Source organism: Crinia signifera, chromosome 2 (genome assembly GCF_055691185.1).
Source record: "Crinia signifera chromosome 2, ASM5569118v1, whole genome shotgun sequence".
NCBI classification, from domain to species: domain Eukaryota; kingdom Metazoa; phylum Chordata; class Amphibia; order Anura; family Myobatrachidae; genus Crinia; species Crinia signifera.
Genome location: NC_139218.1, coordinates 285,633,650 through 285,649,073, shown reverse-complemented (window position 1 = coordinate 285,649,073; position 15,424 = coordinate 285,633,650). Strand labels below are relative to the sequence as shown.

The following is a 15,424-nucleotide window of genomic DNA, read 5'->3' as shown; positions in this document are numbered from 1 at the left end:
CTAGCGGGGCGGACAGCGCAAACGGGCTCGCGGCCGGACCAGGGATTGGTGAGTAATCACATTGATACTGTTTTGTCACTGGTTTAATCTGATGAAGGGGCTACGTGCCTCGAAACGTTATTAAAGTTCAGCACATTTACCACATCACTGGTTGTTGGTGTCAGTCTCCGAGTGCCGCTCATATCATCTCTGCTATATCTATATATATATATATATATATATATATATATATATATATATATATATATATATATATATATATATATATATATATATATATATATATCTATATATAAAGAAAGGAGGTTCAGAGTGCGCTATCAGAAATTGTTTAGACAATTTTTAAATTACATACAATTTAATAAAAAGTGCCTATTCAAGGCAACATATAAAACAAAAGCACTTTTTACAGCATGTAATGATTGGCTCTCAGTTATTTGTGTTGTTCTTTTGGTGAAGCAGGCCCAACGCGTTTCGTCAGAAAAGTGACTTCATCAGGGGCTTATAAGCAGAGAACTTTAACAACCAAGTGGCACTTTATGTAGGCTAAAAGTGTTTTACAGGTTTTCCGAGGAACTTCAGTAGTGCATACCATTACAATACATATAAATTTACATAGGTAGAAATGATCCGACCCGATCAGTGGGGATGAGAAACTGCCCCAGAACCGAATAAGATCTCAATAAAAGATTTTAGCTTCCGCAACAATATTTGCCCATATAGAACAGGACAACAGGATGTGTACTCTCTGGATGTGTACCGTTAAAGCACATGAGAATCTGCCCAAAACTGATATGGTCAGAATAAGGGATTTAATTCCACAATAAAAATCGCCCATATGGGTCAGGATAACCGGATGTGTACTCTTCTGGACTCCAGAGAGTACACATCCGGTTATCCTGACCCATATGGGCGATTTTTATTGTGGAATTAAATCCCTTATTCTGACCATATCAGTTTTGGGCAGATTCTCATCCCCGCTAATCGGGTCCGACCTTATAGGTCCGTGTGACTAAATTTCTGAATAGTATATATGTGCTTTAACGGTACACATCCAGAGAGTACACATCCTGTTTTCCTGTTCTATATGGGCAAATATTGTTGCGGAAGCTAAAATCTTTTATTGAGATCTTATTCGGTTCTGGGGCAGTTTCTCATCCCCACTGATCGGGTCGGATCATTTCTACCTATGTAAATTTATATGTATTGTAATGGTATGCACTACTGAAGTTCCTCGGAAAACCTGTAAAACACTTTTAGCCTACATAAAGTGCCACTTGGTTGTTAAAGTTCTCTGCTTATAAGCCCCTGATGAAGTCACTTTTCTGACGAAACGCGTTGGGCCTGCTTCACCAAAAGAACAACACAAATAACTGAGAGCCAATTATTACATGCTGTAAAAAGTGCTTTTGTTTTATATGTTGCCTTGAATAGGCACTTTTTATTAAATTGTATGTAATTTAAAAAATGTCTAAACAATTTCTGATAGCGCACTCTGAACCTCCTTTCTTTATCTCTAAACCAACCGGGGTCCTGTCTAACAGGGGACCCTCAGAGATGCTGCTACGCCATTACTGTGCGCGGTTTGGGTATCCTGTATTTCTTTATATCTATATATCTCTAATTTTTAATCATATATAGGTTATCATATATTTGGCCAAATATATGAACCTGCCCACCAAAGATGAGGTCACCTGTGTTGCGCAGGTCCCTAGCACTCTGAGGTTGAAGTCCAGCCAAACATCCCTGCCCCACCCAGGCATCACATAAATAAAATATAGCAGTGAAGTGTTACAGAGTATCAAGTAAAGATCGAGTATCCCGTATCCGATACCCGAATTATTCCGAAAACCATACATTCCAGAAAGTGAAAACTGGCACTATATATGTGCAAGACAATGATTGCTTGGCATTCAAATTCAGTGCTGAGAGAGTACACACATTTTGTTTCACGTTTTGAAACCTTGTTTTTTGAACAAATAAAATATATTTGTGTGTATTTTATGTGGTAATAAAATATATTTGTGTGTATATTATGTGTTTATACAGCATAAATGCAAGATACTTCAAAATACATCATTGAAATATTAAAATATTCCGAAATACGGAATAATCCGTTATCCAAAATTCTCCTGGTCCCGAGCATTTTGGATAAGGGATACTCAACCTGTATTATAGTGTATGATTTGTTAAAGCAACTGCTTAGTGTTACAAATGTTAAAAAAAAAAAGAATGTAAAAAAATACATAAATAAAAAAAATCTAAAAAAAGTGGTAGAAAATATGAATCTACAGTATGTGTTAAGTAGTGCCATGAAGTGGTCCATCCAGACAAGCCAGTGGACCCTGCATCCAAACATTCATGCCAAGAAAACTGACACCGAGTATACTAGGATTTACTTTATATTATGCATTATTCAGTAATGTGCATTCACTGCTCAAAAACAATGTGATGCTGGTGGGGGAGGGGTGCTAGTCTAGAACGAAGCAATCTTAAGAGCCCTACATATGCAGAGATTTGTGCCAGAGGTACATAACGGGAGATTCAGCACGGGAGATTTCAAATCTGTCACAACTTTCACAGAAAGTTATGTAAAAAACTGCACTTCATCACAAAAATAATGTTATATGGTATAGACAGTAATTTCCTAAATAAAATTATAAATAAATAAATAAAATAAATTTCCTTAATAAATAAATGTTGGTGGCCCCCTCCCCCTCACCCCAAACAAATATTCATTGGTGGCATAGTGCCCCCCCCCCCAACCAAACATTGGTGGCCAGTGGCAACCCCCCCCCAAAAAAAGAAAACGATATACACACACGCAGTACAGCGCTGTAGACCTATATAGTTTATACACACATACAGTACAGCGCTGTATACCTATATACACAGCACTGTACAGGGATACACATATGACAGTCAGGCACAGGGTGGGAGACTCTCACCCCTATCTCCCCAGCACAGCCATAGGGGAGTGCGGCATCCCAGCCTGTACAGGGACATGCATATGACAGGCAGCGGCAGGAGACTCTCACCCCCCTCTCCCCGGACACAGCGCCCGGGGAGTGCGGCATCCTGGCAGCTCGGAATGACTGCATGAAGCGCGGCAGTAATGATGGGAGTGGCTCCGGCCGCCGCTGAGGACCCAGGGCGGCCAACGAGGATGGTGAGTGGGTCTGGCCACCGGGCAGCCAGTTAGGGGTTTGGGGGCTCCTGCTGCGTATTGCAGGCTTCGAGAGTCTTCAACAATTGCTCAGAAGGCCCTGTTCCTCTACACATGTGGGAGATGTGCAGGGCCTTCTGAGGGATTGCTCTGGAAATAACCAGCAGGTCCGTTCTGCACCTGCATCCCCCTTTTTTGCATGTAACTATAAATCTCAGCAAGGTACTGTAGCACCTCTCAGTACAATCAGTTGTGTGTGCAGTCTAGAGTCCCTTTTCATATATAGTAAATTATTCGAGACCAGTAGCCCCTTAAAATAGTTTTTCACTCATTCTGTAATTCATTAATTGCAGGTTTAAAAAACTAAAACTAAATTAAAACAGAAAAATAAAAGCCAAACCATGAGGGACACGTTAAGAAACAGCTTCACATCAACACCCTGGTATGACCTGGAGATTATTGCAAATGGTGTACCTCCTTTCTAAGTCAAATTGTTGTTTAAGATTTCCTTAATTCTGTTAAGCGCAACGGAATATGCTGTGCTATATAAGAAACGGTTAATAAATAAATAGTACATAAATATATGTGTTCTCCACTTATGATGCCGACATGTAAAATACGATTGTTGGATAATTATTTGATGTTATGCATTTTTGAAAAAAAAAAAGACATTTCTCAAGAAAAACCTCAAGTGGCTCAGGTCACTTAGAATTTGCACAGGTGTATTTAGTGCTCACTGACACAGGAGGAGCAAATTATCTCACTTGAGATTCTGTGAGAAGCCTGAAAAACATGAACTGTCTAGGGTCTTGAGGACAGAGTTTGAGAACCTTTGATTTACAACATGGGTTCTCAACTCTAGTTTTGTGGATACAGTTAATCAATTTTCCTGGGTCAGTAATTATCGCACCTGCTTCTAGAGAAAGAAAGATGTACTATGATGCTTTTGTGCATTAGTTCCTGCACTTGGTAGAAAAAATTTAAAAGTTAAGAGTGCAAAAAAAATATGTTTGTCATATGATGTTGACATTTAGAATTTCGATATTCTTTAAGCTGACAAAGTCTGAATGCTGACACAAAGGATGTCAACAAATTCCGAATTTTGAGATTGAACATGCCAACATTCAGTGTTGACACTGACCACATGTACACATCAGGTGGACTCCGTAAATCCCTTTCTCACTGAAGCTCAACATTCTAAATGTCAACACTATTTTAACCAAACCTTAACTTGCCTACTCATAGTTGTAGCATAATCCCAAATGCAGCTTAACACTAATTTCATGTGTCCACATTTTAATTGCCTAAATTTATGTTGATATTTTCAATGATGACATTCTGACTACATATCCACAAATATGCATCAAAATGTCTCACAGAGCACATAAAATAACAGACTAAATTTAGATTTCAATAAATGCAACACAGAAGAGTATTTAGGCTGGTATACCATGAGCTGCAGTAAGTTACTGCAGCTAATAGATTCAGCTGGGCTATCCAATTTGAAGCACACAAAGCATAATCTCCGATTAATGCAGCATATCGGCTCTGACACCTGAAGCATAATATGGGATAAGCAGCCCTCTGAGCTGCGATAACACATGGAATTTCGGGGAGTTACTGTGTCCCAGATTGTAGGAGAACTGCATACTTTCTCCCAAAAGAAACTGATTATAACTGAATGGCCCAATAATGACCATTGTTCATAAATCACGCTATCAGACATTTTTTGGGGGGGAGAAAAGTTAGCGGGGCTAACTGAATACCGCCCTTCATTTCAGCGAACACATATACCTAAAATCATGTACCAGTGAACTCTTCGCACTTTTATCTTAAACAGACTGAGTTGTTGAGTAAATTGTGTGTTAAAGGCATATAACCTTATGCCTTATTTAAGTAATAATAAATTCAGAAATAAAAAATACCTACCGTAAACCGTGGAGAAAGATAGTTTTTTAAAAACCAGAACTTCACAGGTGTGTTTGTATGCCGAAGAACTGAAAGCATCATAATTCTAGAATAAAAGAGAACAGATTAAAGGTAACTTGCAAAACTAGTGCTAAGATTATTATATTTATTTTGTGTAGTAGGATCAAGTGGTACTTCCTCATCTTTACAGCCACCGCTTACGCTACGGAACTTACGTAGCATACGGTGAGCCATTCAGGTTATTTTCGGGGTCCACGCCAACATCTATTACCTTTAGTAAAGGTGTGGCGAGCGGAGCAAGCCCAAAGTGTGGCGAGCGAAGTGAGCCCGCGAGGGGACAATAGCGATCTAAGCAGCGGCTAACGTAACTGGTGTAAGTAGTGATCAAGTTATTAAGAGTAAATGATATGCTTTTTTGCCCTGAAGTAGAAGGGATCAGCTTTGTACATAATTTCAACATGCTTCTTATACAACTAAATATGCAAAATTAACCTGATTAGGAGGAGCTCATCTTTAGGCAGGCAGTGTTTGCAATTCACGACCTAGTACATAAAATACTAAGGGGCCTATTTATCAACTTTTTTCATAAAATATTTCACAGAAATCTCCTATAGAAGGCTAAATACACTACAGTCCACATTATTTTCACTATACTTTTCAAAGTTTGCCTATGTTAGTTACATCCTCTTTACATGTTGTAAACTGCTTTAAGCCTATGGAGGTATAGTAGCAGGAGAGAAATCTGATCTTTCTTGCAGCTTATGGCTAGGGCTGATTTCAGAGACTGACACCCGTGCGCATACACAGTATCATGGTCACACATACGGTGCGATATAAACTACCGATATTGAGTATTTAGTCTGTATCGGTAGAAAAAAACCTCGGACGTCTGTTAAACGTCTTTTTTTAGGTGTATACATTCCTAGTTTGGCTAGTTTATCTTGAGAACACATGTACTCCATCCCTTCAATTAGTTTAGTTACCCTTCACTGAACTTGTTTCCTATTCTACAATGTCTTTTTTGTAGTGTGGTGCCCAGAATTGTACTCTGAGTTCTTGATGGAGGTCTAACCAGTACCTTATAGAGTGGAATAATTACAGTGTTGTCCCTAGTTTACATGTCTCTTTTATGTATGCTAGTAACCTATTTGCCTTGTTTGCTGCTCCTTGGCAGTGAGCACTGCAACCAAGTTTATTATCAATTTTTGCACCTCAGTCCTTTAACAATTCCGATTTCCGTAACTCCCTACATGCACCAAAAGTGTAAAGATGAAAAAAAAAGTAGATTTCCTTTCTAATTTGCATTCATCTTTAATAAATAATTTCTATTTTTGTCAATATGCGATCAAAAGAAAGCCCAATGTCTGCTAAGAAATATCTGCGCTTCACTTTGTGTGTGTGTGTGTGTGTGTGTGTGTGTGTGTGTGTGTGTGTGTGTGTGTGTGGGGGGGGGGATTTTCAATAGAAATGATGTTCCCCTAAACTGGTGCATTGGCTTGGTATTGTATGGGGGTTTCCGAATATTCTGAAGTGATTTAAGTACAGTAGAGTAGGAACAGAACATTATATGAATAAATGCATTAAGATGCATTTACTGTAGGATATAAAAGTTGAAACTAAATAGAAACCTCATGTCAACAGCTGCATGGTTCTAACTTAAGCTATTACTCCAGCCTGAGCCACAATATCCACACATTAATAACCAGAGAGATGTAGGACTGGAAAATGGACACATTACATTATTTAAACACACAACATATTAATTAAAATAATTAAGGAAACATTTTTAATAGAAGGAACCTTTATGTTAAATAAATAAGATGGATCTCATATATATATAAATGTGATTTGTCTGCTTGCATATATGTAATTTCCAAAGATACAATATATGTCCCTTTTAATTGCTTACTCTCTTAGGACACTGCTGCATATTCATGTATTTAGTATTGTGAATGTAATACAGCTGTAATGATAGAAATCACAAATATAGACCTTTATGCCAAAGTTACTACTACTACTGCAACTACTGCAACTACTACAACAACTACAACAACTACAACAACTACAACTACTACATCTCCCATGTTACTTTAACATTACACATTAAAAGCTCCAGGAAATCATTTCTACACCGGCCCCATATTCTGCCTTCACTAGCCATTTACTACTAGTTTATTCCATTTTCTGCCTCCATCCTTGGCTACTATTATCCTATCTTCAACCATACCTATTCTATTCTGTGCACTTTGCAAAATCAAGTATTAATAAAAAGAATCCAGCAGTACAAGATAATATTTGCTCTCTCTATGAATAATAATTGAATTGATACATGTATTTGAGAGTTATATAGCTTTATTTTGAATACCCCTCCCCCCCCCCACCCTCCCTGCGGCCGAATCCCCTCCGAATCATGTGAGGGGATGTACGCAAACCCATCCCCTCGCTATCCACCAAAGAGGGGGCGGGTGCTGACATCATAGGACATCAGCCGCCTGCCCCGAGCAGGTAATGCACAGCCTGCATTCCCAGGGGAACGCCCATTGTTTTCATGGGGGCGGCTATAAAACGCTGGGTGCAACTGCCCACCTTCTTCCCCGCAGCGAACAGCCCACCAAGTGTGTAACTCGCCAAGGCCGTTCATGCGCAAACCGTGACCATGGGGGCTGGGGCAGAATTCGGATTGTAACAAGTGATCCTGAATGGGCCTCATAGTCCCATGTCAGCATATGGTGACATATACCATTGTATGTTTGCCAAATTGGGTCATATATAACAATATGTTTTTTTTTTATTGAAAGCCGGAGAGTATTATTTATGTTTGTCTTTAAAAAGCGCAGCACTTTTCATTATTTTTAATAAAGCAGGAAGTCTTGGGCGAAAAACTTGTTTATTTTTAGGTTTTTATAAATTTGCCATAGAAAAAAAATGTTAAATGATTATTGACTATATATTTATGCTATGTATTTGCGCATAGATCACTAAATGTACAATGCAATTCTTTAGATTAGATTCGGGGTGTAGCTACAGTACAAGTAAAATTTGGGGACCCCCTCCGCCCCGCCCTGCCTTACCTCTCCTTGATGGGCTGTGGCCAGGAGTCGGGCATTGGCCTGTCGCCGCATCTGCTGTGGCCGGGACCGCAGATTTACTAGCATGGTCCGGCGCTCCTCCTTCTGGCGCCGGACCATCATAGCAATAGCTCACGCCTACCCCCGGCACCAGGCGCCCACACTTGGTCAGCGCCTCCACGCCGTTGCAGGGTCTGCTGCGTTATTATTACACCACTGTGCATGGGTCCAAATAGGGATAATATATCCATATGCATAGATGTAGCAGAGTGGCCGCAGTTTGATTGACAGGAAGTCAGCGTTTAGGGGCAGAAACATGGCATTTTCTGTTTGAGTAAACGCAGGCGTGCCTAGGCGATTTTTGGGTGGATTTCTGTTGTCAGCCTGGTTTTTGAGCACATCAGTGGAAGCACTAGACTAGTGCAGATGGAAACATTTTTTTTTTTTTTGCTGGGTTGGTTTTTGCGAATGGATCTGCAAATACTGTACATGGCTATTTTCAAAGCATTAGCAATTTTGCAAGGGCGTCTTTTCTTTCTGTTTTGGCAGCAGCATTCTGCTAGCAGTCCTGATTAGCGATCCATGCTGAATTATGCCCAAAGTCTGTAAATTGTAAGGCAGAAGCTGTTTGGCTATTACTTGAAACGTATTCCCCTAATTCCATTTTAACCCCTTCCCGACATTTGACGTATATATACGTCATGGCCGGGATGTACTTCCCGACACATGACGTATATATACGTCATGACTTAAAAGTGCCACCGCGTCTACAGACGCGGTGACAGAGGGACGATGTCTGCTGTCCCTGACAGCAGACATCCTCCCTCATTGCCCAGGGGGGGCAGGGTTGCCCCCCGTCTTGGGCGATCGCTGCTATTGGCTGTTCAAAAGTGAACAGCCAAAACCAGCGTTAAACTCCGTATAGTGTAAAATGTAGACTCTGCTGCCCCCTAGTGCCCAAAAAAATTAAAGGCGGTTGTAATAATGATTTTAAAATAAAGTATAGATATGGTATATGTTAGTTATTAACTATTTTGAGTGGTATGATTATTTGTCTCACAAGCAGAAAATGTAACATTTTGCAAATAGCAAAATGTTCCATTTTTTTACGACATTTTGGTATTTTTCACAAAAAAAAAAAAAAAATTGTATCGACCAAAATTCACCACTAATTTAAAGTACAATGTGTCACGGGAAAACAATCTCAAAATCACTGGGATAAGTAAAAGCAAAAAAAAGTTATCCCCACTTAAGTGATACATGTCAGATTTGAAAAAAAGGCCTCTGTCAGGAAGGCAAAAAGAGGCTGCGTCGGTAAGGGGTTAAAGAGATGGGAAATTTCTACTATAATGAGAAATAAGAAAATACAGGAAATAAGGAAAAATAGCTGCTTTGATTATCTGATTCTTGATGATGATCAAATGAAGGTGTTCAAGAAAAAAAATGTAACCTCCCCCTCACCCCATTGTTTGTAAAAAAGGATTCTAATCCAAAGTTATTAATATACATGTACAGGTACTAACATTGCATTTAAGCAGAAAAACTAAAACTGAAGCGCGGCGAGCCCCACGAGGGGACGTGGAATACAAGCCTGAAGTGTGGCGAGCCCCGCAAGGGGATGCGTAATACATGTAAAGTAATCCATGTCCGCTCGCCATGCTTCAGGCTCGCAACACTATCTAACATCAACTCCACGCCGACGTGGATATTGGGGGTATGAAAAGGTCGGAGGACACGTACCGCCGCCCCACGCGGGCTCGCTGCGCTCGCCACGCTTTCAGTTGGCATCGATAGTGGGGGTGGCGTTGACAATGGGGGTGCATTTAACATTGTAAGCACCCATTAGGGTGCTTGTACAATTAAAAATCGCATCGCATGCCGCTATATTGCATGTGATGCAATGAGATTGCATAAGATGTATTTCGCTCAAAATCAGGGGCGCCGTGCTAGGAAACAATAGTGTGTACACACCATGAGATTCCTTTGCTATGCAACCTTTGCTAACTCTGTACTATTCACATACAATTCATGCTATCTACATTCGATTTCACTATACAGTATAGTACTGTAATTGCTGCATTGTCGATTTGGCTTTTTGAGTTCCGCTAAACGGGAATGCGCATCGGCATCGAATCGAAAGAAATTCGATTAGAAATCTTAAAAACATGGTCTATCTCCATAAGAAGTATATGCAATGGCAATTCGATTTTGACTATAGTTTAATGGAATGTCAAACTGTACCATGTGTACACAGCATAAGGATATGCTCAATATGAAACTGTTGGCCTATGGGTGCCATGAAAACAATTTCGGTTCTTGAGGGCAACTGGATTTAGAAATGTTTGGAACATATGGTGAGCTGTAAATGTAACTTCTGAATACCAAATTCCAAGTTTGCGGTACTGGTAACTGCAGTAATGACTACAAGGACTAATCATATTACAAGTGCAAGGAATTTTTATAAGATCTTTGGTGCAAGTTAGAAATTTTATTTTTTGTCAGCTAGATTTCGGACTATTTTTCCCTTCTGTTATGATGATACTCATCCAAATTGCCTCAGTTTGTTGCTAATCTGCTCCTTGATTTTATCCATAAGTTGTCATCACACAGAGTAAAGAACTAAACCGCTCTTTTTGAATAATGCATATACAGTATTACATAATGAAGATGCATTTTTCAGTACTTGAAATTATGGTTTGTTAAAAAAAAAATCAACCTAAAAAAAATAAAATCAAAAAGCGCATAAAGAATTCTCATGCTGCGAACAGTAAAATAATGTAATGTATTTAAAAGATGCTTTATGTGTTGCATGAATTATATATCTGGTGTCTTATCCTTACCTGAGAAACCGCTCATACAGATGCCCCGATGCAACAGTGAAGATATTTAGTACGTCAGATTTCTTTTCTTGTGCTTCTGTATTCATTGCACCTGTAAAACTTTGCAGGAAACAAATATGTTAATGTTCTTGGTAAGAAAGCACTTAAATGTGTTTGATATTGAACAAGGGTTAAAATAACAGTTACTTTAATGTGTGATACTTTATAACAAACACATAGATGTTGGCAGTTTTCACTTATCAAGTCAGATTTGACACAGCGGAAATTGCTTTAGGACAGTAAAACCACATGCTGTCTTGGCTAGTTTATTTAAGACAACAATTAACAGTAAATCCCCTTATTCTCATTAATAACACCATTTATTGCTGGAATTATTTTATAACAGGTTTACAGTATATACATTCAAAACATTGATATATCCTCACTTCTATGGTGAAATTCTAATTTTGTGCACACCAGTGGCTGCTAGATGATGCCGACCAAGCAATTCAATTGTTGCTCCATTTGGGCACGCACAGCTGCCGCCACTAACGTAACTGTTAAGTCGTTCCATCATTTTGATGGTTACACATACTTCCATACATACTACTATGAATATGCAAAACAAACACATTTTCTACATGCCAATGAGCCTCACCACAAATACATATACAATGCATTAAAGTTTAATCTTTCTCTTTTTAAATACATTGTAACTCCTGTTTTTAGATATTTACTTGCATTTAAATACAACATTTCTATAGTCTTAATAAATCTTTGCCAACATTTTGGCAGATTATTTTCATACTTCAAATTTTTCCTATACAATGAAAAAAAACCTACAAATACAAGCTAAGAGGTAAATTTACTAAAGCTGCTAAAAATAAAATTGGGGATATTGCCCATAGCAACCAATTAGATGCAGTCTATTATATCCCTATTGCATGTTAGAAACTGAAAGATAAATCTAATTAGTTGCTCTGGGCAGTACCACCTCTTTTGAAGCTTTAGTAAATTTACTGGTACATTAATACAACATGTGACTATTCAATTGCAGTTGTTTTCAGACGTTTTTAAATTATTTTTGCCAATGCATTTTCACTTTTTTGAGGGGAACGAAACGGCATCAGTGAAATATAACTAAAAACTGGGCGAAAATTTTTGCAATTTCATCAAAAACATATGGTTTGTTGAGTAATTTACCAATCTGCGTGTTTTTCCTCCGTGCTGAATTTTTCAGCTAGGTGAAAAATCGGCACTTTAATTAAATAAGTCAAATCAAATTTTTACCTAAAAAACTGCATGTCATTAGCAATTGAACACCCATCTAAGAATATTTAAAATAACAAAAATTATGTTACAACCAAGGGCAGTAAAATGATGGGGGCACTGACGCCTGTCTAGACAGTTACATCCTTGATGTGCTTTTATTCAATAATTCATGTGATTCATGTGATTGCCTAGCAGTTAATGGATGATTGATGATACAGGATCCTCAAACTTTTTCGCTCTGGGACCCCATCAAACAATAAAAATAATTGCAGGACCCCAGCAAGTTAATATAACTATGTCTAAAATAACAGACTATTAAGACTCCTTGAATCACTGAGAAAAGTCATCAGCCTGATGGTCAGCAACATGGAGTCGCAACCCCATGCTAAGAAGGTTGGGATCCACTTTGGGGTCAGGACCCACAGTTTGAGAACTGCTGATCTAATAGGAAAATAATTAGAAGCATCCAATCAATTTCATTATTCATTCCAGAATCAATACAGTTTATGTACAAAAAACTCTAATCTACAGTTTGCAAACACTAGCCATTTTGTGATGTGGCATACATAGGACCTTATTCAGTTTCATTCAAAGTTACCGTTAGTTCACACAGGGATTGACATTTGGCATATGCGCATTTCTGCGCATGTGCATATGCTGGGTTTGCGCAGCCAAAGTGAACAGACTGTTTGCCAAGTGCATAAAAACACTGGGCATTCCCATGGTAATTGCCCACTGACCCGAGCACCAGCAGGTGACATTACCAGATGTCAGCGGCCCGACCATTTCCTCCTGAATGTGCACGCATATCTGAGTGAACTGAGAGTCACTTTAGATATGCGTGCACACACCACATCTTTCGATGGTCGGCGATGTGGGAGGTTCCGACTGGCCTGGGAATGGATGTTTATGTAAAACATCCATTTGCATGCCAGGCGAACGAACCTGACGTGCAAAGGGGGGGGGGGGGGGGGGGGGGGGGAATTCCAGACAACGACTGGACTAAAGCTGGGTACACATATATACTTATAATTGTCGGCCCGTTCTTTCGTTCTGGGTCGGACAGCCGTTCAATTGTATATGTGTGTACGCTGTCCCGTACGAGCGATAAACGGCAAAAAACTGTCCTGTCCGTCCATACTCGGTCGGTCGACGGTTCTTTGCTGTTTAATTTTCATCCGACAGGACGGCCTCATATCGGTACAAAAGTGCAGTGTGTACGCACGTTCGACCGATATGCTGCCGTCCTTGCGACTATACTGCCAAAGCTGGAACGCCCATGTGGGCGTTCCATAGCTGCAGCCTTTCTGGCAGGGTGAGAAAAAAACAAAAAAAAAAACGGTGTGGGGTCCCCCCCCACAGCCGTAACCAGCACCAGACTAAAAGAGCCGGGGCTGGTATTAAAAAAATCAGGAAACCCGACAAATAGGGCTTCGCTGATTTTTTAAAACCAGCCCCAGGCTCCAGGTCCGGGGCTGGTTCCCAAAATACGGGGGACAAAATGACCAGGGGTCCCCCGTATTTTACGAACCAGCCCCAGGCCAAACCAGCCAGCAGGGTAATGCTACAGCCGGGGGACACTTATTATATAAGGTCCCGCGGCCAAAGCATTAACCCTAACGACCAGTCAGCCTGGCCAGGGGTCGACTTTCTCGGCTCCTGATTGGCCAGAAATCATTTTGAGCAGAGACGCAGAGGAAGAAGGATCTCTGCGTCTCTAGTGTATAGCGGAGGCGGAGCGGGTACCACTGCAGCCGGGAGCAGCGCGACTTCAACAGCAGATGCCGGGGTGGACGCCAGAGGACAGGTGAGTACAGTGGCGTAACTATAGTCCCGCAGTACCCGCGGTGGCGGGGAGGCGCTAGGCAGGTGTGGGCGCCTGGGGGGTCTGCGGGACTATAGTTACCACCTGGTCCCGGGCTCCCGACTCCTGCCCTCCCCCTCCTTACCCCATTGCCGCCGGCGCCGCTGCCTCTAACCCGACACGCAGATCTGTGTCGGGTGACGGGTGGTCCCCGGCTCCGGCTGCAGTGCTAATATAATAAGAGACACTCGGAAAATGGCTGCCCCATAATGCTGTATGGGGGCAGCCATTTTCCGAGTGTCTGTTATTATATTAGCACTGCAGCCGGGGACCGCCCGTCACCCGACACAGATCTGCGTGTCGGGGTTAGAGGCAGAAGCGCCGGCGGTAATGGGGACGGGTAAGGAGGGGGTTAATATTTCGGGGGGGGGGGGGGGCGCAAAAAAAGTAGTTATGCCTCTGGGTGAGTAGGATTTCCTTCCCCAGGTACCCCCTTTGGATTACTACGGATCCAGGACCCCGGACTCTTCAGCCCCGAACCCGGACCAGCCCCGGAACCAAGCCACCGGACCGGACCCTGGGACCTACCTACGGGATCAAGATAGGTAAGTATCAGTGTGTGTGTAATGTATGTATTAAACTTTTATTTTTCTAATGTGTCAGTGTGTATTTATTTAACTATTTTTTTTTTTACTGTGGAACTACAAGACCCAGCGGGCCCTTTAATGCCCCGCAGGCTGGGACTTGTGGTTCTCCAAGTCCCAGCTTGCGGAGGAGGCTTGCTGGGACTCATAGTTCCACAGTTTAAAACAATAGTTTTTTCCTCTATTTTTTTACACAAAGATCAGCTCGATGCCCAGGGGCATCGAGGACAGCACCAGGCTTCAGCCTGGGCAGGTAAGTCCTGGAGGGGGGGGGGGGACCCCTTAATTGGGGGGGGTCCCCACTCCCCCAGGACCCCTGGCCAGGCTGACCGGTCAGAGGGCTGAAGTTCTATATAGACGGGGGGCCGGCAGGGTGCCTAAAGTTCTATATAGACGGGTTTGCGTCTTTAGTGTATGCAACCCCATCGCACCACCATGGGGTTGCATATTAAAGTTAGTGTGTCATCACCTGTAATTGAATTAACTATCAAGAATTTGCAGCTTCATCTTTTTAAGGCATTAAATAAAAAACTATTTAAGACCCTTTTGAACGATTTGCTAATCTAATTTTATAATGAGCTATGTTCTGTATTTGTTATATGCAGCAAATCTCTTACAACAATTAGTAGTGTTGTACAGAAACTAATCAGGCCACCTATCCAGCTACTGTAGCTCAAATATACATATGTAAATTCATTCTGATAATTATTGTCTTTTACAAC

General features: G+C 40.9%; 1 protein-coding gene across 1 annotated transcript in view; it reads right to left on the bottom strand.

Annotated features, from left to right (window-relative positions):
* Nucleotides 1–15,424, bottom strand: part of UGGT2 (UDP-glucose glycoprotein glucosyltransferase 2) — a 290,033-nt gene that overhangs the window by 30,665 nt on the left and 243,944 nt on the right. The window contains exons 32-33 of the mRNA XM_083168784.1: nt 11,004–11,102; nt 5,096–5,180 (exon numbers count right to left, since the gene is read on the bottom strand). Coding sequence (XP_083024910.1) covers nt 5,096–5,180; nt 11,004–11,102 — 184 coding nt within the window. The remainder of the gene's footprint in view (nt 1–5,095; nt 5,181–11,003; nt 11,103–15,424) is intronic.